At 44.5% G+C, this 25,298-nt stretch overlaps 1 protein-coding gene across 1 annotated transcript in view; it reads left to right on the forward strand.

Annotated features, from left to right (window-relative positions):
- Positions 1–25,298, forward strand: part of FER1L6 (fer-1 like family member 6) — a 115,170-nt gene that overhangs the window by 35,189 nt on the left and 54,683 nt on the right. Inside the window, exons 15-20 of the mRNA XM_027617208.2 lie at positions 2,344–2,434; positions 5,611–5,730; positions 7,095–7,247; positions 13,471–13,648; positions 18,829–18,953; positions 24,111–24,245. Coding sequence (XP_027473009.1) covers positions 2,344–2,434; positions 5,611–5,730; positions 7,095–7,247; positions 13,471–13,648; positions 18,829–18,953; positions 24,111–24,245 — 802 coding nt within the window. The remainder of the gene's footprint in view (positions 1–2,343; positions 2,435–5,610; positions 5,731–7,094; positions 7,248–13,470; positions 13,649–18,828; positions 18,954–24,110; positions 24,246–25,298) is intronic.

A 25,298-nucleotide genomic window follows, 5' to 3' on the forward strand; every position in this document is an offset into this window, starting at 1 on the left:
TGCACATTCAAAGGGAGGGAATTACCCAATGGCAAGAAGAGCAGGAGAAGGAGGTCACTGGGGGCCATTGTAGGGGCTGCCTATCACATAAGGAAGTAACCTGGACTAACGCTTGAAATTAATTAGCTCAAGACTTGGACAAAGATGAGAATTTGTCATAATGGAAGCAATGACGAAGGGGCAGAGATTTATTTGATGGAAGGCAAAAATTAGTAGATAAGGGTAGCTAAGGAGCTAAATTCTGGTGTTCTGCTTTGTAAGTTCTCTTTCCTAATCTCTCAATTACCCCACATTTTTGCTTTAAGAAAGGGAAGCAAACAAATAAATATATATATTTATTTCTACCTATCTTTCCTTCTCATTTCTCATTATAGAAGCAGTATGTGTCGGTGCTACTCTTGCTGTGAGCTAAGTGCCACCTGCAATTCTCTTTAAGCGTCTTTGAAAAGCTTCATGATCTCATATTTTTAGAAACCGTTTGGGGGCAAATTATAGCTCAGTAACTTTCCATATTAGGGGGTTACTTGGAGTGATAATCCTTCCCCTTTCTCTTCAATTTACAAGCAACTGAACACATATTTATGAGGATCAGACGGAGCTCAAGTTGTTAGTTTTATATCTGGTAATCTTGGATTTGAGAAAGCACCTGAGGTCAAGGTGGGCTTCCTGTTTCCCCCACACACACCCATTTGTGGTTAAGCAGCTGGACTTCCGGGTCTCCCCCTCCCCCCTGGAGAAGATACAGGCCACTTGCCACGTGAAGGTGAGGAGGCCGTCCACAGGCCACAGCAGGCTAGGTCTGAAAGATGAAGAATGAACGGAAACAGGTGCCATGGTAATTTACTCTGATTCTGGTGAGGAAATCAATGGTTTCCCCTGCTGTGAGAAAGGGAGAGAGAACTCAGAAGTCAGAAGCGTCCATCATGTCTCCTTGAGCTGGTCCATCCTGGGAGTGGAATGGAATTTCTTGTGGCTCTCAGAAAGGTAGACATGTAGCAATAAGATGCCTTCCTCAAAATAGAATCCTTTTTACTCTTTTTAAAAATTAAGAGAACATTTAACTTGACTAGCATGTCCACAGAGAATTTCTGGTGAGGTTTCTAATTGCGCTGACATGGGAGCCCTCACTGAGAGGTGCGGCATCTTCGACTTCCCCTTTGGTTTCCTTGTTTCCTTTTGTTTCTCCTTGATTTTCTAAACCACAGTATTACTGCTCATCTTACCAAAAAAAGTATAGAAATGTATAAAGAAAAAGTGTTCTCAATTCTCTCTCCAATCCCACTCTCTGGAGACAAGTGTGATTTGTCCTCCTAGATTTTTTCCCTGTGTGTTTGCAAACCCACACATTCCTAAAAACACTATATATTTTTTTCACAAATGATGCACACTTTGTTTAGCACACTGTTTTTTCCACTTTACAACTTATGCTGGCATATTTCTATAGTAGTATTACGATAGTCCTCAATATTTAACTGTGTGCTATATATCACATATTCAACTGGTCCCTGATATATTAGTTGTTTCTACTTATTTTCCTACTATAAACAATGCTATGATAAGCATTACTGTGTGAACATCTTGCAAAATTTTTTAGTTGTTTTTGAAGAACAGAATTGTAGTTTAATTTTTGGATCAAATTATACAGACATTAAATTTTGACAAGTGCTATCAAATTGTCTCTTAAACATTATAACAATTATTGGAGAAGAGTGACTATTTCCCCCACCAACCTAGAATATTATCCAATTTTTAATAAGGGAAAATGGTATTGATTTTAATTTGCTTTTGTTATCGCTAATGAGGACAATATCTTGTTTCCCCAAGTTTTAAAGCCATTTTATTTCTTCTTCAATTGCATTTATAACCTCTACCATTTTATTGAGCACATTTTTAACATCATCCCTCAAAATGTTACTACTCAGTCTTTTGTATAGTTTTTAACATGTGAGGACATATCCCAGTATTGAGTCTAAAATATTTTTTACATACAACTTTTCAGGAAACTCTTGGTATGTGTTAAATGTGTAAGATGATGGAAAACGGCATTAATTAGTGTTTGTTGTGACCTTGGATAGCGATCATAATGGACATATACATGAAAGAGAGTAGGAAAACAAGCATCTATTCCCCCAAACTAATGTGGGGTCTGGGCATCATTTCCATTCCTCATTTTGTCTCTTAGAAAAGTTAGCACACCACTGCTTAATTCTAAATGAGAAATCTTGGGTCTGTGGCTTCATCAACTTTCCCATTGTATTGCAGAAAGTATTTTTGCAAATCTCTGGAATTACATAAATGGATTTTCACTAAGTAGGTTTCAAAACTGTTATTCTTCCCTTATAGTGTCTTTATCTCTGAAGCAGAGAAGAAACCCAAGATGTTGAACCAAACCACCTTAGATAAGAAACGACTTACGCTCTGTTGGCAGGAGCTGGTATGTGAAAATCTACTTATACTTTGAACAGAATTGAAACATGTGCTTTAGAAATAAACCTCACAGATGAGGTATAGGTCATAGACCAGATGAGGATAAGGTTCTAAAAGTTATACATTTGCGTGATGTAGAAGCATGAGTGAGAACTGCCTAAGTTGGAAAGGAACTAGCATTTATTGACCGTTTATAAGAATGATTTAGAAGCCCACCAGTCCTACATCCTATTCTGATGGATTTCTCCCTTGCCTATTTTCTTGACATCTGTATTTTGTCAAAGGCTCTTTGACTTGACCTTTTGTCTCACAAATGGAGGGAACCCCCCCAAAAAAAACCTGTTCTTCCCCTCTTCGGTTCCCTTCCATTAAGAATTGTGTGAAGAGTTGTAAGCCTTCTTGACAACAGGGCAGGAGCGCTGTGTCCGTAACGCTGCATGCCTCACCGATCCTCAGTCCCTGTCGCATGAGTGATGGCTGAGAAATGCCAGACCAAGTCAGACCCTGGATTATCTCACCTCAAAACTTCACTACTTCACTACTATCACTGCAGTGGTACCAAGGGACGTTTTGAACAAGGCCATGATAATCCTGCAAAGAAAAATTACTCAGTGTTTGACTGGTGAGGGACATTTATAAGATGTGAGTGGGTCCCAGAGAGGTTAAATGATTTTTTAAAGGTCACAGCTAATTAATCGTAGTCTATACACTAAAACCCAAGTCTCTAAACTGGTTTACCTTTCGTTCCAGAATAATAAACAAAGGTTTGTATACTCCTCCTCTGGACTCCAAAGGAGGCCAGATTTTCACTATATAGAAGATCTTCCTCCTACCCCATTTCTTCTTTAGCACCTCTGACTGCTCTTCCCTGTCTCTGCAACATCCATCCTCTACACATATTGCCCACAGAGCTCTGTTTTCTTCTTATCATCCAATAGTCCTTGGCCTGAACGAGTCCACGAGTTTGATATCTTATAGTGGCCCACCTCTCCCTCCTCATCTCTGGACCTCTATTTCCACCTTCCTAGGGGACACATAACCTGCTTGTCTCACAGCGCCTCCAGCTCAACCCATCCTATTAAACCCATCAGCTTCCAGTCTAACCTTGTTCTACATCCTGTATTAGCACCACCAGCTACACTTGTTGCTCCAACCAGGAGCCTGGACTCAACTTTGAATCTTTATTCCTAACCCTCGACAATCAATTTGACTGTAAGCCCGTTGATTGCTCCCCTTAAAGACTCTGGAACATGCTCCACTTCTTCATCTGCAGAATCGCTGCCTAAACTGACTTCCTTAGCACCCACTAGGCCCAGTCTACTGCAGTAGGCTTTCTTCAGTCCATCTTCCATACCACAACCAGAATGGTCTTTCTAAAACACAAACCTGATTAAATTGCCATTGCTTCAAAAATCGCTGACACCTGTCAGTCCTACATACCCTGCAGCTGCAATTGGTTCCTTTGTTTGGACTGTCCTTTTTCATCTTCTTCTTCTCTTTTAAGAATTTATTTATTTTATTTTATTTTTCAAACTCAATTAGCCAACGTTTGGTACATCATTAGTTTTTGATATAATGTTCAATGATTGATTAGTTGAGTATATCACCCAGTGCTCAACATATCTCGTGCCCTCCTTGATGCCCATCACCCAGTTACCCCATCCCCCCACCCACTTCCCTTTCTGCAACCCTCAGTTTGTTTCCCGGAGTCAACAGTCTCATATGGCTTGTCTCCCTCTCTGATTTCTTCCCCTTCAGTTCCCCCCCGCCCGCACCCCTATTGTCCTCTGCACTATTCCTTATGTTCCACATATGAGTGAAACCATATGACTCAGCTCAAATGTCATATCATCTATAAAATCTAGCTCTGTCTCTCTCTGGTCCCCTGATATTCTGCACATATATTGCTTTCAGCTCACCAAACTGTCAGAGTCTCAGGGAGAGGAAGCCTGTGTCTTCTTCCCCTGTCCTAGGCCTTGGCTCCTAGGACAGTGCCTGGTCCATAGCAGGTATTCAGTCGCCCCATCAGCATGAACATAAGGCTTTCCATGGGCCAGGCCCTGTGCTAGGTGCTGGGAACACAGAGCTGTAAGGACTTGGTCCTTGCCCCTGAGAAATTTATTGATTGACTGGCTTATTCATTCCACAAACATTTATTTAACACCTGCTGTGTGCCAGGAACTCTGCCAGACACTGAGAATAAGTAAGAACAAAGTAAGAACAAGCCAGAGGAGGTCCCTGACCAGTGGAAGTTTATATTCTAGTGGAGTAGACAGAAGACAGAGAGGTAAACAACAAATAAACAAAGATGATTATAGGTTATGATTATGAAGGAAACTTTGTAAGGCCACGGTGATCAGGAGAATGTGGGGCACATGAGGCAGTGGTGATGTTTAAGCTGAGGCTTCAGAAGAAACGAGCCATGCAGAGTCCAAGAAGGACATTTGAGCAAGAGGAAAGGCCCCACACACTAGTCTTGAGGATGGACAGCGTGGCATAGTTTGGACCCCCTTGAGGATCCGTGTGCCGGCGGCCCAGCGTATGAAGCAATACAAGATGAAACAGAGAATAGGCCAGGCCCACTTATGCAGTGTTTCAGAAATCACTGGAAAGTGTTTGGGGGGTTTCCTGAGCACAAAAATGTGGCTGAATGCTGGTTTGGTCTGGAAGCAACCCCCAAGGCTCTAGAAGAGGTAGTGAGAGCTATGACGAAGGATGTGGGTTCTGGACTCCACTGGGGCTCCGCTCCGGCTGGGCCTCTCTGTCCAGTATTACTCTCTCTCCTCGGCTATGGTACTCACCCTGGAAAGCTGCTGTGAGGAGCAATGAGCACTAATTCCACAGTCTGGCACAGAGTAAGAACTCAATGCATTTTAGTTACTTTTTTCTGAGAGGGCCTGGATTTGGGTCCTGGCTAATAGAGTTTTGGGACCTTGACAGACCTCTGACTTCTCTGGGCCTTGACTTCTCATCTGTCAAACAAAGGTGAGATGATATTCGCTGCCTCCATATGCCTATGAAATTTTTATTAAATGGGCAGCATGCACACTGGCAGGCCCTGAACCAGCCTCATGAGTGGCTCAGTGTGGAACTTACAAGCACCTTCAGGATTCTCCAGCAACAGGATAGTACTTGTTGTCCAGATTTCTGGAAAGATCTACACTCACTCTTGTCTTGTTTCAGGAAGCAATGGCCGGGGAGGCCAAGGGGATCATTCAGCAGCAGAAGAAAAAGTTCTCTCTTGATGAAATGATCCATGAAGCAGAAAACTTTGTGGAAAAAATCCGCTTCCTTGTCGATGAGGTAATAACTCTAAAGGCAAACTTCCTTTGGGAGATTAGACCAATTGTATTCCTAGTGAGGTTTGGATGTTTGATGAGGATGCAAGATGGAGACAAGTGCTTTCTTCCAAGCCCTGCTGAGCTGAGCAGGCACAATTTAGTTTAGGGGTGAGAACAGAGATTTTTGAATCAAGCCAAAAATGTACAGCCTCATTGATTTTTAAATGAAGCCTGAGTATTCAGCAGAAATAAGAAGCATGTTCCTTAATGGAATCAAGACAAGTCAAAGGAAGTATGGGACCTTTGATAAGTTTTCAACTGTAAGAGAATTTAAACTCATATCCAGCAAAAGTCAAAACAGCATCTCATTTTAAAGTTGAAATCTTTTGTGACTTCTAGAATGATCTAAAAAGCTCCTCATATTTGCTTTGGTCAGATACCAGGTTTTGTGTGGGAAGATTCCAAGGAGAGGTACAGCCCTACTCCTTCCGTCAATCTCAAAAGTTGTATTTCTTGTTGCAACTCTGTCATTCCCTGGGGACAAAATAAGCAGTGAGACAGGAAGTTAGGTTAGTAAATGCAGGAATTTTATTAAGCACCCAGAAGGTTTAAACCAAGCATCAGGACTTCAGGTCTGTGACTGACCGACCCTCTGGCTAGGAAAACCCCCTTACTGATGCTTCTGTTTCCATTATCAAGAGAGAGGGGATGCCCTCTTTGGGAACAAATGACACCAGAGGATTATAGGGTTAGAAAGACAGAACACAGAGCCTAAGAAAGCCAAAGCATAGTTTATGCCAGTGTACCTCCCTTTTGATTTGGTAGCTATGTTGGCTCAGAAATGTGCATTTCAAACACTCACAGCATAATGCGCCTCTTGGCAGGGAATTCTGCGATTCCTGTCTTGATTAGCTCAATTTTAAAGTAGAATTTTATGTGCAATTTAGTCGAGTTTCTGGTTCATGGGTTTTTGTTTTTGCTTTTTCATTTGAATATTCTGGAATGTTACCTGGCTTTTAGGGGGAACCAATGATTGAGGATGAATCATTATTACATGATTACAAAAAAAGCAAAAGCAAAGGGGAAGATGTTTTGTTCCTTAGACGGAGATACGTAGACCACCAGAGATGCCAAATCATGGGTCCAACTTGCATAGCCTTAAAGCACAAGAGCACAGTTGGGCATATAGGGTTTACATGTACTTGTAAGTCATGACATAGGTTTTCTCAAAGAAGCTACACTTAACTTGCTTGCTTGCATAGATGTTTAAGTGGCTAGATGGTTTAAGTCACAGAATTTGTTTTACAGAGGGGGACTCTTTCAGGATAGGAGAACTCTGGAAGGGTACCTGTTAAGCACCAAAGCCATTCCCCTCCATTCCCACAGCCACAGCACACCATCCCCGACGTCTTCATCTGGATGCTTAGCAACAACAAGAAAGTGGCATATGCCCGCATCGCCTCCAAAGACCTGCTCTATTCCCCCATCAGGGAGCAGATGGGCAAACACTGTGGGAAGATCAAAACTCATTTCCTCAAAGTAAGTCTGCACTATTTTTAACTCAAACACAGGAAATCTCTGTTTTTCCCAAGTCTCTCAGCATTTCTAGCGTGTGTCCATATCTCTGACTCTTCCCCAAAACTTTCAAAGGTCTGAGGACAGACAGCTGAAACACCTAGCCCCCTCTTGATTCAAACTGTGATTTGGTAGACCATCCTGAGGCTGAATATTTTCCAGTTTTCCAATTACCATGTCAACAGACACATAATAAAGGTGTTTTTTTTTTTTTTTTAAATCTAGGGGGTGTACCTCAAGATTGCTTTAATTTTTATTTCTTTGATTACTAGGAGAAACAAACATTTTTCTACTAGTTTTCTCTCTACCTTTTCTCTTGTGTAATTTGTTCATGGCACCTTTTCATGTGAGTTCATCTATATTTTAAAAATAAATTGCAAGAGAAAAGGTTTGTATTTCACAGAAATACAAATCCTGTAGCTTAGGATTCCCTGGTGGCTTTCAGTTGTGAAATTTCATCTTGGGTCCATGCACCCTTCATGAGGCAGGTCACCTGATGCCTCCCCTAAAGCCTCACGAGTGGACAATCATAGATACACTCTCCAGATGGATGCTGCCGCTGACTCTAAATCAAAATTTTAGCCTTTCTTGGAGACCCTGGGTATTTTACCTCTACTACAAATTTATATCTCATAAGTAGACTCGAGCAAATCTGGAGAAGGAGTGGTTCAGAGGCTCACCACTCACCAGTGACTGACAAGAAAGTGTAATTTGACTGATTAACTCTTCCCAACTCATTGTCGACTTTCCTGGCAATTGTAGTTCCGATTTCTTGCTGTAACATAATTATGTTCTACTGCCTCAGGGTTGGGGGGGGTGAGAAGGCTCATTAACCATGCCATATGAAGAATGGGTGAAGAGATAGCAATGCTTAACTGAGAAGACTTGACAGCATGATAGAGATTTTAAGTGTTTGTAGGGCTAACACATGGATGATGAGTGTGTGTGTGTGTGTGTGTGTGTGTGTGTGTGTGTGTGTGTTTCCAGAGGATAGAACCGGGCCCCATGATAGCTGTGACAGGGAAATAGCTCCCTATAGGGAGGTCCATATTTGTTCTGTCCCCTTGATATAAATATGGCAGTGGGCAGCTAGATTAGATAGCCTCTAAGTGCCATCCAAATATTAGAGTCTACCTTAGATGTGATTGCTAAATGTTGGAGGCGGAAGAGGCAGTAGGGAATATTGGTTTAATGCTTGGGCTTTGAAACGAGGTGAATCTGGGTGGGAATTTGTATTGGTTTATCAGGGCTGCTATAACAAAGGACCATCAAGTGGCCTAAACAACAGAAATGTATTATCTTATAATTCTGAGATTAAGGTATTGGCAGAGCCATTCTCTCTCTGAAGGTGCTAGGGAAGCACCTGTTCTAGCTTCTGGTAGTTCCTTGGCTTGTGGGAGCATAACTACAAACTGTCCACTGTGTTTTTCCTAGAGTGTGTCTCTCTTCACATGAAGTCCTTTTTGTAAGAACCATACTCCAGTTTGACTTCATGTTAACTGTATCTGCCATGACCCTATTTCCAAACAAGGTCATATTCTAAGGTACTGGGGGTTAGGACTTCAATGTATGAATTTTAGGGGAACACAGTTTAACCTATTACAGAATTCTGGGACAAATATTTACAAGCTGTGTGGCCTTGGGCAAGTTACTTAGCATCTCTGTGTTTCTTATTCTTCCTCCATCAAATGGAGATGATGCTGAGGGTTAAGTGCATAACTGCCCATAAAGCAGACAGAGTGGACATCATCCAGAGTAATCACTCAATAAATGTTGGTATTCAAACAAATGGGCATCCAACCTCTAGAGGCCATTTCTGGAATTGTGTGCCCCTTCATATCCAGTGAAATATTTGTGGCTCTGTCTGTTGTTTTCTACCATGTGTGTAATGTGATTCTTAAACTGATCTCTGTAAAGCTGTAACTGAAAAGAACAAAATGGAAAAACATATTCCCTCTAGCTATTTACCACAAATGTCAGGGTTTCTCTTCAGCTTTCTCCATCCAAGGAATTCTGGGGTCACGAGAAGTATTTGTCTTAAAAATAGCAAATCATTTCAGAAGACTCTGCACTAAAAGTACTAGAAACTCAGTGTAAAGTTCCTCCCTCCTAAATATTTGGATGTATGCTGACTTTATTTAAAATTAGAACAAAGGACAGCTGTAACGTGAAGCCCGAGGACAGACATAACAGAGAATTCAGGACCTCTGCCCCTGGCCTTGGCTTATGTCTGTCTGTATTTTCCTTTTGCCATCAGGATTACTTTGGGTGATAGCTTTATAAATTTTGTTGAATTCAATTGCACTGACTTGATGAAACATCTTGATAAGATGATTTAGCAACACTATTTTCAGTCCAGTTTTGATTGTCACCCTTGCTTTTCCTTCCCTCTCTCCACCTCTCTTGATGTCCCTTTCTTTTCACCGAAATGGTGAATCTGAAAAAAGCAGGAGTGGCACCAGGGAGGCAAAATGCTCACCCACCTACCACTCGCTCTGGTTTCTTAGCTGAGAATTAAAAGTGCAGGAAGACAGAGCAGAGAATGCAAACCTCCCAAATCTCCAGGCTGGAGTTTCCTCAAAGTTTATGCTGTGGGACAGCTGGGCTTTCAGTGGCCCTGTGAGCTTCCATGTTCAAACCCATCTGGGAGGTTGCAGGTGCCCCCTCCTGCGGGGTCTCAAGGTGCCCATTAGCCAGGAGAGGGCTCCCAGAAGTTCTGCAGTCAGGAAACATCTCTAATCTTTACAAACCACACTTGCCAACGTTATTCATCTAGAATAGTTATTTTTTATTTTTTTTTAATTTTATTATGTTATGTTAGTCACCATACAATACATCATTGGTTTTTGATGTAATGATCCACGATCCATTGTTTTCGTATAACACCCAGTGCTCCATGCAGCACGTGCCCTCCTTAATACCCATCACCGGGCTAACCCATCCCCCACCCCCCTCCCCTCTAGAACCCTCAGTTTGTTTTTCAGAGTCCATCGTCTTTCATGGTTCGTCTCTCCCTCTGATCCCCCCCCCCCGCTTCATTTTTCCCTTTCTTCTCCTAATGTCCTCCCTGCTATTCCTTATGTTCCACAAGTAAGTGAAACCATAGGATCATTGACTTTCTGTGCTTGACTTATTTCACTTAGCATCATCTCCTCCAGTCCCATCCATGTGGATGTAAAAGTTGGGTATTCAGCCTTTCTGATGGCTGAGCAATACTCCATTGTATATATGGACCGCATCTTCTTTATCCATTCGTCTGTTGAAGGGCATCTCAGCTCTGTCTACAGTTTGGCTATTGCGGACATTGCTGCTATGAACATTGGGGTGCATGTGTCCCTTCTTTTCACTACATCTGTGTCTTTGGGGTAAATACCCAGGAGTGCAACTGCTGGGTCATAGGGTAGCTCTATTTTTAAATTTTTGAGGAACCTCCACACTGTTTTCCAAAGTGGCTGCACCAACTTGCATTCCCACCAACAGTGTAAGAGGGTTCCTCTTTCTCCACAACCTCAGCAACATTTGTTGTTTCTTTCCCTGTCCATTTTTGCCATTCTCACTGGTGTAAGGTGGTATCTCAATGTGGTTTTGATTTGAATTTCCCTGATGGCTAATGATGATGAACATTTTTTTAAGTGTCTGTGAGCCATTTGTATGTCTTCTTCAGAGAAGTGTCATTTACAAATGTTAGGAAACTCCTTTTACTAGGGGCCCGGTTTGGGGAATATTAATCTAGAGGAAATCAAAGTGCCTCCTCTGAAGCCGCATGGCCAAATAAATAGTAAATTGTAATAGTAAATCATGGTCCCTGGTTCCATGATCTTTCTTGTTTTCTAATTTTAATATACTCATAATGCTAGAGTGAACGGGACGGAATCTCTGGAACAAAATTTGCTGAGCCCAATTCTGCCCAATCCACCCACCAAAAGAACAGAGCTCTCCTGCTTGGGTCTCATCCCCACCATATCCTTAGTGGCCATAGGGTGGGAAAGGACATTCATGACCAAAAGGAAACTACGTGTGGAAAGAGCTGGATGCACTCAGAGCCCAGTGGGGAGGTGGCGCTCCACCTTCCTTTTCTCTCCGCTCCTATGAAGTCCCCCGCTCAGCTCCCTGTGAGTCCACCCCAGCTGGACTCACAGGGAGCCCCTCCTCTTGAGTCCAGTCACTTCTCTGGACCCCAACTTTCAATCCAGCTTTCCCTAGGATGCAGCACAAAGTGGTGGCTGGGTCCTGCCACAGATTGAAACCTCTACAAGGCAAGCGCATCCTCTCTTTCTAGTACCCGCTGACCAAGTTCAGCACAGTATGTGTGAATTACCATCTCTTGTCCACCTAATGAGCAGGATTCCTCATCCCTGTCGGTGTCATTCTCTTTCTTCTCTGAAAGCGTTTAGCAAATCCCTTCCTGGCATGGAATAAACGCTCACTCAACGTGAGTCTCCGTTACCACTGTTAGTTCCTGCCCCCGTGTCTCTGTTCAAGCCTTCCCTTTTCCTGGGATGCCTTCTCCACTGGTCCAACGCCTGAAGCACCCATTTAAAGCCCAGCGAAATATTTGACTCATAAAGAAAAGATGGAAACCTCTGCTACTACTTCTCTGCTCCCTTAGCCTTTTCTCTCTTACCCTTGGCTTTGCACTTGAATAAATGAATTAAAGTTAGTCTCCTTGTCTAGCTGTGAGCCAACGAAGGGGGGCCCAGAAGTGTGTCTTAGTCATTGTAATGTCCTCCTGACCCCACTGCCTCAGTAAGGCCTAATGGCACTTCAGGCAGGTGCTGAACTGAGTGGCTGAAAATCCATTCAAAGGACCCACAGTGCAACATAGAAAGGTAAACAACCACACTCAATTTTGGATTTAGATGCCCTCCACGGGTGCCTTGGGAACTGTCAGAGCAAGCTGTAGCCTCTCATGTAGGATTTTGTGATTCTCTCTGGAAAAGAAGTGGTTTGGAAGGAAGGGAAAAATATTGATAGGAAATCCGTAGAAACACTAAGAGACACTTAGCTGAGTCACCAAATTCTGGAGAGGTAACTATTCTCAGAATGAAGGTCTTGCCAGCAATCCTGAACCCAGCCAAGTCTGGGGTTTGGGATTCCTTAGTTGGGGGAAGGAGTCCCCTAATCCTGGTGACTAAGAAATAAAGAAGCCGCACTGCATTAAGTTGTATCCTCCATATCCTGAGGACACATGCACCTGTATATGCACACACTCATACCACTTACACTAAGACACACATAAACACACAGATTCTAGCAAACATAAATAGAAATCCAAGTCCAAGTACATTCAAAGGAGAGAATGGGGGGCGCCTGGGTGGCTCAGTTGGTTAAGCGTCTGCCTTCAGCTCAGGTCATGATCCCGGGGTCCCGGGATTGAGCCCCGCATCGGGCTCCCTGCTCGGCGGGGAGTCTGCTTCTCCCTCTGCCCTGCAGCTCCCCCTGCTTGTGCTCGTGCTCTCTCTCTCTCTCTCTCAAATAAATAAATAAAATCTGTAAACAAAACAAAACAAAAAAATCAAAGGAGAGAAGGCAGGGTAGAAAGGGAATTTGAAACCATGCTGCATGAGGAAGGGATGAAGGGGCTAGAGATGGTTAGCCAGGAAGGAAGGGCACGGTAGAGCAGGTGGGTCCCTTCAAGCACATGGAGGCCTGATCTATGGAAGAAGCCTTTGAGTCCTTCTGAATGAAGCAAAGAGGTGGAAGCTGTGGTTGGACTTCCAGGTGCTTGGCAGTTCTGGAAAGGGAGGTTTCAACTCAGTGTGGGAAGAGGCAAGCTGTGGGGGTACAGAGACCGGCATCTAGCTCTGGAACTATCTCCCCTGGGTTTTGGTGCTGGCTCTGTCACTTGAAAGCTGAGTGATCTTAGGGAATTTCTTTAACCCCTCTGAGCCTGAGTTTCCTCTACATAAAACAGGGGCAATAATCATACCTTTCCATTAGATTTAAATGATCCAGGGCTCAGAAGTGCCTATTTAAGCTTCAGGCCCCGCTAAACCTGGATACTCCTCTGGAATGGTGCATGGTGGCAACTGGGGGGTCGTGAGTCTCATTTTGATATCAGATTAGGTCCTGAGAGCTGTTCTCCGAATACCCGCCCTGGATGTGTCCCCAGATCCCCAGAGGACCTCTTTTCTCGAAGAGTGAGGCTCCTACTAATGAAGTGGTCTTCCTTGTAACCTTTCCCCAGCTTCCTGGAAAACGGCCGGCTGGTTGGTCAGTGCAAGCGAAAGTTGACGTGTACCTGTGGCTGGGCTCCACCAGACACTCCAGTGCCGTGTTGGACAACTTGCCAGTAGGCTATGAAGCAGAAATATCCTCCGAAGTGGCCGGCGCTGATCAACCCCCAGCCAACCTGCTCTACCAAGGTATGAGGCCCACTGGGCAAAGAGGGTCATTAGGTGTCTCCAGTGGACTTCTGATAAAACAGTGAGGAGGGTGGCATGCATGAGTTGTTTGCACATTATTTTAGGATCAACTTACTAGCCTTTTAAAGATACAGTTTCTGAATTTTCTTCCTTACCTTCCCATGTCCCATCTCAAAAAAACGAAGTGAAGTTGTTAAATACATCTGGAGTAAAAGTTTATATTTTTCTGCTAATGGAGAGAATGCAGTTTGAGTTTCTTTGTAGGCAGATTATATAGATTGAGTTTGCATTAGAAGCAGAAGATGCTTTTTAGTAAGTTCTTTTTCAGTAAGTTCTTGCTCTGATATGACATGTGGCGCTAGGGTTTTGACCTATAAATGGCAGGCATTTACATTTACCAGTAATGACCCAGTGGGAACTGGGTATCATTGGGGTCACTTGTGTTTCTTCAGCTTGGTTCTTGGCATGGTTGCTTTTAGGAATTCAGCATGCATTATGTAATCCTTTCTTCTATATAGATATTTTCTATGAGTGCCATTATTTACATTTTCATATAATTTAGAATTTTATTAAAAATATTAATGGCTTACAGTTGCAGTTTGCATTCTGTTTCCAAATGGCTTCAGTTTGCAGGATCTTCACTGCCAAATTCAGACAGACTGCAGTTTTACCTTCGTTTCAGTGGAAGATAAGTTTTGCTTTGAGCCAGTGCTAGAAGCACAGGAGAACTGTCCACAAATCCAGGTTTTCTGTGTTACACAAGGCTCCTCTGATGTTGGTTGACCTTGACTGCCAGTGGAATCTAAGTGGCTCAATAGTTAGAGAAGACAAGGTTCTTGGGGATATTTATCCAGTGGTTCAGCTCATGGTTGCTGTGCCCAGTGGCAATGCACAAGAGCGAGGAAAGTTCAGCCCTGTCTTTTTGGAAAATGCATAGCTCTTACCAGGTGCCAAGCATGGTGCCCTCTACTTTATACATTAGATTGTATTTATTTGTCACATCAGCCCCGGGTAGGTTCTTCATTTTACAAAGGGAGAAAGGATGTATCAGAAATGCTTAGAAATTGCCCAAGATCACATAGCTAGTAAATGATGGAGTCAACTTCTCCAAACCCTGCTTTATTTTCTCTGCTTTCCATCCTGCCTTTAAAGAGTTTTCATCTTTGAGTGAAAGACACCCACATCAAGTTATCTTGTTATTTCTGTAGATACTATCTCTAGAGATCTGAGGTACCTGGACATATTTGCTGACCCAGCTACTAACAATTCAAAGGAGAGAAAAGATTTTTTTCCCAAAGCTTTCTGATCCTCTGCAGTGTGTTATTTTCATGGAGTGACCTGATAAACTTTCTCTGCTACGCACTGACTTTGATGGCTTTGGCTGCCTTCCACACCCACTGGAAAATTTTGTTTCTTCACCCATTTTGTGCTTCAGAAAATATCCATCCAACCAATAATGAATTTGCACCTGCATATGGCAGGCATGGTGGGAGAACCAGTGGGGGATGCAGAGATGGGAGAGGGGTCATCTGGCCCTCCAGTGGGGGCAATCAGACTTGTCTCTATTAAGCACAAGTGGAAAGTGAGCTGTAACATAAGAGGTAGGCCACCAAATTGTGAGAACGAAGAGGAAGCTGACTTTATTAGGCTGAGGGACGGAGCTGGTAAGGGGTTTCAGAAAAATAAAAACCTTGACTAAATAAATGGCGCCCCCTAGAGTTGTGTGATGTACTGCCTACGTGGCCATAGTTAGGGGCTCTGAGGGATGCCCAGGTGGCCCCCAGCTGCCACCATCACAGGTCAGCCACACCAGCATTTTCACACCACTTCTTCCCATGTGTCAGGCACCATTCCTAGCCCTTAGATCTCCTACGTCAACCCTATGAAGAGCTATTATTACCCCCATTTTATAGGCAAGTAAACAAAGGCACAGAGAGGGGTAGTGACTTTGTATGAGTCCAGGTAGAGAACTGTGTGACCTAAGCCTAGGAGTGGCACGGCAGGGGTTGGAGGGCAGTATTTGCACCCTTAATTGAACTAAGTAGAGCTAGTCAAATTGGTATGTGAGAGTTCCTGTCTCCCAGTCCCCACATCAATGCAAAACACTGGTACCCTGAATGCAGTATAGTGTAGGCTTTGGGGGAGACAGGGAACAGGAATGGGGAAGGGGAAAAAGGAGCAAGTGGACATAAAAAATAAGAGGGGCCTTACAAAGTCCCACAAACCCAGGAATATGTAAGTCACCTCTTACTTGGGATCTCCCCCCACCGCACTGAACCCTGGTTTGCCCTCAGCTGCAGCCTTCTCTCTGCTCCCGTCCTGTCAACAGATGTGCTCACCCCTGTCTTTCACGTCCGTGTCCTCTGCCTGTATTTTTCACAGGATGCTGGTCCCTGGCCTCCTGTCACTGGGGTACAGGTGCTTGTCTTATCTTCTGCCCCCTTCCTGGAGTTTCCATAGGGCAGAAGCTGTCTTAGCCACTTCAGAATCCTTAGACTGGACTGTACCTGGTATGTGGTAAACACTCAAGGTGACATTGGCTAGCTGAATGGAAGAATGGCTGAGTGGCTGACTCAGGAGCTTACTGAAGCAAAAGCTATTAGTGGGGCAGCCCCTTTATTTTTTTTTAAATTTTTTTATTATTATGTTAATCACCATACATTACATCGTTAGTTCTTGAGGTAGTGTTCCATGATTCATTGTTTGTGCATAACACCCAGTGCTCCACGCAGAATGTGCCCTCTTTAATACCCATCACCAGGCTAACCCATCCCCCACCCCCCCTCCCCTCTAGAACCCTCAGTTTGTTTTTCAGAGTCCATCGTCTCTCATGGTTCGTCTCCCCCTCCAACTTACTCCCCTTCATTCTTCCCCTCCTGCTATCTTCTTCTTTTTCTTTTTTCTTAACATATGTTGCATTATTTGTTTCAGAAGTACAGATCTCTGATTCAACAGTCTTGCACAATTCACAGCGCTCACCATAGCACATACCCTCCCCAATGTCTATCACCCAGCCACCCCATCCCTCCCACCCCCCACCACTCCAGCAACCCTCAGTTTGTTTCCTGAGATTAAGAATTCCTCATATCAGTGAGGTCATATGATACATGTCTTTCTCTGATTGACTTATTTCACTCAGCATAACACCCTCCAGTTCCATCCACGTCATTGCAAATGGCAAGATCTCAGTCCTTTTGATGGCTGCATAATATTCCATTGTGTATATATACCACATCTTCTTTGTCCATTCATCTGTCGATGGACATCTTGGCTCTTTCCACAGTTTGGCTATTGTGGACATTGCTGCTATAAACATTGGGGTGCACGTACCCCTTCGGATCCCTACATTTGTATCTTTGTGGTAAATACCCGGTAGTGCAATTGCTGGATCGTATGGTAGCTCTATTTTCAACTGTTTGAGGAACCTCCATACTGTTTTCCAGAGTGGTTGCACCAGCTTGCATTCCCACCAACAGTGTAGGAGGGTTCCCCTTTCTCCCCATCCCCGCCAACATCTGTCGTTTCCTGACTTGTTAATTTTAGCCATTCTGACTGGTGTGAGGTGGTATCTCATGGAGGTTTTGATTTGGATTTCCCTGATGCCGAGCACTGTTGAGCACTTTTTCATGTGTCTGTTGGCCATTTGGATGTCTTCTTTGGAAAAATGTCTGTTCATGTCTTCTGCCCGTTTCTTGATTGGATTATTTGTTCTTTGGGTGTTGAGTTTGATAAGTTCTTTATAGATTTTGGAGACTAGCCCTTTATCTGATATGTCATTTGCAAATATTTTCTCCCATTCTGTCGGTTGTCTTTTGGTTTTGTTGACTGTTTGTTTTGCTGTGCAAAAGCTTTTTATCTTGATGAAATCCCAATAGTTCATTTTTGCCCTTGCTTCCCTTGCCTTTGGTGATGTTTCTAGGAAGAAGTTGCTGTGGCTGAGGTCGAAGAGGTTGCTACCTGTGTTCTCCTTTAGGATTTTGATGGACTCCTGTCTCACGTTTAGGTCTTTCAACCATTTGGACTCTATTTTTGTGTGTGGTGTAAGGAAATGGTCCAGTTTCATTCTTCTGCATGTGGCTGTCCAATTTTCCCAACACCGTTTGTTGAAGAGACTGTCTTTTTTCCATTGGACATTCTTTCCTGCTTTGTCGAAGATGAGTTGACCATAGAGTTGAGGGTCCATTTCTGGGCTCTCGATTCTGTTCCATTGATCGATGTGTCCATTTTTGTGCCAGTACCATGCTGTCTTGATGATGACAGCTTTGTAATAGAGCTGGAAGTCCGGAATTGTGATGCCACCAGCTTTGCTTTTCTTTTTCACTATTCCTCTGGCTATTCGGGGTCTCTTCTGGTTCCATACAAATTTTAGGATTATTTGTTCCATTTCTTTGAAAAAAGTGGATGGTATTTTGATGCGGATTGCATTGAATGTGTAGATTGCTCTAGGTAGGATTGACATCTTCACAATGTTTGTTCTTCCAGTCCATGAGCATGGAACATTTTTCCATTTCTTTGTGTCTTCTTCAATTTCTTTCATGAGTATTTTATAGTTTTCTGAGTATATATCCTTTGCCTCTTTGGTTAAATTTATTCCTAGGTATCTTATGGTTTTGGGTGCAGTTGTAAACGGGATCGACTCCTTGATTTGTCTCTCTTCTGTCTTGTTGTTGGTGTATAGGAATGCCACTGATTTCTGGGGCAGCCCCTTTCTTACACACACAAACGCGCGCGCGCGTGCGCGCGCGCGAGTGCATGTGCCAGTGGAAACAAGGAAAATTGCAAAACATAAAATGTGGTATTTTGGAAAGAGAAGGTGAGTTTGGAGTCTGACAGGAGTAAAAATCCAGGCTCTGGCATTTTATAGCTCTGCAAATTTGGGAGACTTCTGTAGCCATTTGCCTCATACATATATGGGGATAATTATATCTATAATCACAGGGTTGTTATGAAGATTAAAACCCACGGTATGGTAAAGGTGCCAAGGAGAATGCATGGCTCCAAAATACCGCCACCCCCCCTCCAATTCTTAACTGCTTCCTCTTCAGTCTCAGAGGCCAGCGATGCTCCTCGTCTTGGCCTCCAGACACAGCCACAGATGCACAAGAGAAACAGACACCTCTTCCCACTCCCTGTTGGGAAAAGCCCACTGATGTCTGTCCCTTTCCACTCTTTGTCCACAGCCCGGCATGTCTTTCAGCTGAGAGCGCACATGTACCAAGCCCGGGGCCTCATTGCAGCCGATAGCAGTGGACTCTCAGACCCCTTTGCCAAGGTCACGTTCCTTTCTCACTGCCAGACCACAAAGGTAACCAGGGAAGCCCTCCTGCCTTCTTCCTGCAGCCCATGGCTGATGTGCAGCAGAACCCAGCACAGGAAAAAGCAGGGGCTTGTTGCAAATACCCGTGTCTCTGGGGATGCAGATGTTCAGACTCCAAAGCACGTGTGCAAGGAAAGATTGACACGGGGCAGCTCTCTTGTTCCAAGGTGACCCACGGTCCCGCAGCCAAGAGAGCAAGCCCCCAAGGTGAAGGAAGAGTGTGAGGAAAGAGGGATGAGAAGGAGAAGTGAAACCTGGAGCATCTGGAGTGACTGCCGGAGCACTGGGCACAAGGCCAAGTTGCACGGGGGAACAAACACACGAGAAAACAGCACACAGGCATGGCCGTGTGAGGCTTATGATCTAACCTTTGTGAGGGGTGTCAGTGGGGAGGAATGTTTTCCAGATTTGTGGTGAGGAAGCCCTAGACTTCGCACCATTGCTTTCTACTTAAAAGTTGGGGGAAGGGCTTCCCTTCCAGAGCTCTGGAAAATACTACTTCCTAATGGATGTTGTGAGGATTAAAGCAGGTGGGTCTACACTGGTTTCCTCTGGGCTCTCCTGCTTTCCTAGACACTGAGTGCTGAAAAGAGGAAGGGTCTCTAATCAGCAGGCATCCAATAGGACACTTTCCCCATTAGATCGTAATATCCAAGGATTGACTCTGTTCTCTGAGGATTCAGTGCTCTGAGAGAGAGTTCACAAGGGATTCACCCATCTCCGGGAGTTAAGACAAACACCAAGGACCCAAAGAGACCTGAGTAGCTCATCTACTTTCTGGCCGAGTTTACTCACTAAAACTCCATCTGGGGGCACGTGGGTGGCTCAGTCGTTAAGCGTCTGCCTTCGGCTCAGGTCACGATCCCAGGGTCCTGGGATCGAGCCCCGCATCGGGCTCCCTGCTCAGCGGGAAGCCTGCTTCTCCCTCTCCCACTCCCCCTGCTTCTGTTCCCTCTCTCGCTGTGTCTCTCTCTGTCAAATAAATAAATAAAATCTTAAAAAAAAATAAAACTCCATCTGTCATCTAAAAATAGGACTGTTGTGAAGAAGCACAGAGTTAAGTGTATAAAGTGATTGATGAATGGTGGCCTTTACATTGGCTGATGGTACACAGGCTGACATGTCTCTCCAAAGTGAGGCCTGTGACCAGGGAGATTGAGTTTGATTTGTGAAACGCAGACCTGGATCATAATGTGAATCATCATCTCATCCATTTCTCCAGCGCCTGCAGAGTGCTTGCTCTGTGACAGGTCCCATGCTGGGCTCAGGGGCTGCACCATGGAAAACCCCATAGTGCGGGGCTAGACAAAGTCTTCCAAGAGCCGTGGGGAGAGAGGTTAGTTCTGTCTGAGGGGGGAGGCGAGAAAGACCTTGGAAGGAAGGTGACTGCATCCTCACTTAGTGAAGGAGCATGAAAACCCATGAAGCATGAAGAGTCCCAACCACTTTCTCTTCCCTGTGTTTTGAGAGGTAGTGCGTAGCTCAGTGATGAAGCGTATAGACGCCAGAGCCACATTGTTTGGGTTCGGATCCAAGCTCTTGAAGCAAAGCCCTCACGATGTTGACCTTGTATATACTTCCCGGAAGGTAAACCACCCAGGACAGTGCCTTGCTTCTAACAGTTTCTATGTGACTCCTTATTATTGTCATTGAGGCTTTCCACCAGAAGCAAGGATGATTCTCAAGGGGTGGACCCCTGGGGCCTTCCTCCAGCTGCCACAACACCATGAAATTCCAGGCCCTGATGATCTCAGGGCCCTGGATGGGGAAGGGGTTTGAGTGAGCCCACTGGGCTGTGATTATCTTCCTATTTTGCATCTCTATCTAGTACCTTCATTTGATTTGGACTCACATCTCAAAGGAAAAAATGGCATTTATCAAATAATCGTTTGAAAGGGCAAACAGCTCCTGTGGAGCCCTGGACTTTGCCTCCATAGTTTTGAACCAAGTACATAGTTTTTGTTAGTAATAACAGCTGCCATTTATTAAAAGCTCCTTTTTTGCCAGGCATCATGCTAAGCATTTTATATGCTTTGTTTACCACATCTCACTACAGCCTAAAGGTGGACGTTATTAGCGTCCCCATTCTGCAGATGAGAAGGTAAGGCGTAGGGACCATATAGGTAGAAGGTGGCAGAGCCAAGATGGAAACCCACATTGGCCATTTCCAAACCCACTTTGCTTAACCACTCTGTTTCCATTTTGGTAAGCAAAGTTCTGGTTTCCCTCTGCTGTTTCAGTGTCACGCCCCACCCTTGCACTCTTCTTGATGGGGCAAGCTGAGTCTGGGGCCCCTGCAATCCTATCTGTGCTCCACCGTTCACCTGGTAGCACCTGCCTGAACTAACCCTCTGGAGCTCAGCGAGAGCAGTCTCAGCAAGGCTGGTCCTGCAGCCAGTCCTCTCTAAAGTGATGTCACGATCTGAAAGATATCAGAAGGGGAACCCAGTTATTCCAGAGGTCACTGATGATGTGGGACTTAGAATTCTTATAGTGGTCAAAGGATAAAGGAAAAGGGAGACAGCACCCCAAAGAGAAAGGCTTTGAAGACAGTAGGGGAGAGGGACTAAGTGGCGGGAAGGAGCTTTAGAGGAGAGGAGAGGACATTGCGGGGGGGCGGGCAGTGCAGAACCTGAGATTTCAAGCAATCAGAGTCCCGAGGACTCAGATGGTCTCTTGTTAGACACAAGTGCCCAGTGCATCAAGACTGGCACGTGGTAGATGTTCAGTAACTGCTTACTCATTCGTAAGTAGCTTGGCAGGATGGAGTTGGGTGGGCAACGAGCACTTACTGAGCACCTACTCTGTGCCAGGCACTTAACACGCTTTATCTCAGACAATGGCCATCACTATTCTACAAGGTCAGCACTAACCGCAGTTACATCAGGGGAATGATGGTTCACAGGGGTTAAATCACCTGCCCAAGTTGAGGCAGTTGATAGAACTTGGGTTCTATTCCAGGGATATCTGACTCAAAAGCCATACTCCATCCATAGTACCTCACTCCTTCAAAATGTCAGCCAAGTGCTACCAAAATCTCCCAGATGGCATTAAACACAGTCAGAATGCATAACTCCTTAAGGAAGCCCTGAAGGAGAGAAGCTAGTCATGGGCACCTTGGCAGAGAAGTGGGAGAATATAATTTTGTTTGGGTGAGCCTTTTAGTACCTCTTGAAGGTGGCCACATGGCCCTTATACTCATGGGAACAACTCTGAGGACAGGTCACTATCCATTCATTTATTCATGCAAATTGCAGTTGAGCACCTGCTATGCGCAAATTGCCATGTTGGTGCCTAATACTGTGCCTAGCACATTGGGTGTTGAATGTGCTAAGAAATATATGTTGAGTCAATGAATGCTGGCCTCTGGAATCTTATCAAGTGGTAACCGAAAGTGCCAAGGAAGCCATCAAAATATTTCTATAGGAAAGATGCTGTGAGGATCATAAAATAGCTTTGGTATCACATTTTTGTGTGCATACTGCGAAAGAGTTCACATTTCTATTTAAAAAAAAAGCAACGTAAGAACTCATGTTTCTTTGTGATGTCAGACACCCACACGGTAACTTTTCATTGCAACCACATAAATCCTGTTCGTAGATTGGTTGAAGCCATTCTCCCCTTGTCCAAAAAGTTAAGATTTTTTCTGAGATTTATGTCAAAAACATCACTGTGTCTGAAGCTTAAAATATTCTAAAAGCAAAAAGTGAGAAGGGAAGGAACTGGTGGATTGCATGGTATTTTTACAACTCCCATAAAGAAGAACAGTAAAAAATTCTCTCCTGACCACAGTGCCAACGGTTTAATGTCCTGACTAGAGATGCCTCGTGATGTAGAACTCTGAGATGCCAGTTTGATTTGTTCTTTGGAGTCTGGGAAGTTAATCCAGGCTGGATCCCTCTGGGACCCCTCTGGCACGCATAGTGAGAAGTAAGGGTATAGTTCAGAGGGGGTGTGGAAATTCCTCAGGACCCAGCAGCCTTGGTTCTGTGTTCACCTGTGACATCACCCATTTGTCTGCACAGCCTGGGAGGGAGGGAGATGTGACTCCGTGGCCTCTTTCCAGGACTAGCCTCACACATTAACAGAACAGATTCTGCCCAGGAACAGAGTCCACCTGTCCTGCAGACAACCCCAGTCTTCAGCTCAGTGAAACTGGCAGGGTCCAAACATCCAATTAAACTAGAGTAGGAGAGGCAAAGACCAATGACACACCGGCTTCTGAGGGTAGCAGGTGAATGGCCTGGCAGGGGGTCTGTGAGCCAATTTCAGGTGTGACACTCAGGGTTCTAAAGCAATAATGCAGACTGTTGTCCTCTGTTCTTTGGTTTCTCCATCTGTAGGATGGACACAGCCAGTGACCTATGTCACATTTTGCTATCACAGAGAAAAGATGTCATGCAAAATGGTGAAGGTTATTTTGAAGACTTTGGTTAGTTCAACACAAGTCAAATAAATATTCACAGAACAGTGGAATTCCAAAAAAGGAATATTAGAGTTAAACCCCACTTTTGAGTATTTAATGACAAAATTTTATTTGCTCATAAGTGAAGAATCACTAGATCTTCCTCATCCACGAAGCGCCCTTCCATAAAATGGAGATAATATTAGCATCTACGTGGTGAGGGTGGATGAGGTCAGCAGCCTGGGCTTTGGCGCCAGAAGAGTGAATCCCAGTTCTGCCACTTGCCGGATCCAGACAAAGTGAGCCCTGGTTTCCTGATCTATAAAATGTAAGCAGATAACCATCCACCTCCCAGAGTGGTTGTGAAGTTCGAATGAGACCGTGCATCCAAAGTGCAACAACTGGCACATAATGCTCAACTGAGGGTAGCTCGTGTTACCAGCACAGCACTTCCAGGAGGCTTGAGTTGAAATTATGGATACAAAAAAGTTGTTCATCATTGCAAGGGCCCTACTCATGAACTTCTGTAAGCTCTCCGGGACCAGGGATCTGCATCCGCTCGTGTCTAGCACACGGTGGCAGTACTTCGGTCTATGTTGTGGCTTGGATGTTAAGTGACTGAACGAGAATGACGAAGATGGTTCTCTCTGCCCTCCACCGCGAACTGTGGAATGAACGCACCCCTCCCCCTCCAGCCCTACCAAATGATCTTTTGCTTTTCTTTTGGCCCCACCTTCCAGGTCATTTCCCAGACCCTCTCCCCCACCTGGAACCAGATGCTGCTATTCAATGACCTGGTGCTGCACGGGGACCAGAAAGAGCTGGTGGAGTCCCCGCCTTCGGTGGTGGTGGAGCTATATGACAGTGACGCGGTGGTGAGTGTCCCAGGCAGTGCCCACTGGGCTGCAGTCCACTGACGTACTTTGTCTAACCAGCCTGTGACTGCTCAGGACCCAACAGGTGCCCAGATACCATTTTGACCTGGGAAAACAATGATTTGAAATGGGAAAATGGGTAATGGTCATTTGCTTTACTAAGGGGTTTTTCACTTAGATTTCCCACGAGATTGCAATTAGAATAGGATCCGGGTCACAAAACTTCGGTCTGCACACGCTTCTTCAGGAACAGGATCCTTGTATGAAGTCACCTGCAGTTGCACCCAGCCTTCTGCTATGTCCTATTGCTGCTCAGTAAAAATGCTCAGTAAAAATGTCCAGGCCTCAGGAGCCTTGGGTGGTTCTGTAGGTTGAGTGTCTGCCTTTGGCTCAGGTCATAATCCCAGGGTCCTCGGATTGAGCCCTGGATCCAGCCCTACGTGGTCAGGGCTCCCCGCTCAGTGGGGAGCCTGCTTATTAGTCTGCCCTCCCTCCCGCCCCCCTCATGCATTCTCTCTCTCTCTCTCAAATAAATAAATAAAATCTTTTTAAAAATGTCCAGGCCTCTTGAAAACCAGAGGTGTTTACTGACCTCACTTGCCTGGAGGGAACTGGGTGAGTACCATCAGCAATTCAGCCCTTGTAGCTGGGTCTTGTTTTCTCTTGGTTTTGCTCCCAAGCCCTGCAACAACACATTCATCTCCATCCCATTTCTGCTATGATGTTAACCAAAACTTTTCCTCTCCAAAGATGTCTGTGTTCCATACTAAGTAGATTCAAAAGCTTACTGGAGGATATTTTTTAATTACTAAGACAAACCTTTTTAATTTTATTTTTCTTCTCCTTTTTTAAATGAAATAAGTCTAAGATAAAAGTTAAAGGCCGACTTATTTTCTTTGATGTCTGCCCCCTTGGGAAGTTGAGGAAGCACAAATATATTAAGTACAATAGTTCATTCCAAGAAGCCTCCCTACAGCCTCCTCACCTCCTCAAGCATGCTGGCAGCTCTGACCTTGATGCAAGGTCAGAAGGAAATTAGGATGGGAGAATTGC

The sequence above is a fragment of the Zalophus californianus genome, chromosome 4, assembly GCF_009762305.2.
Source record: "Zalophus californianus isolate mZalCal1 chromosome 4, mZalCal1.pri.v2, whole genome shotgun sequence".
Taxonomy (NCBI): domain Eukaryota; kingdom Metazoa; phylum Chordata; class Mammalia; order Carnivora; family Otariidae; genus Zalophus; species Zalophus californianus.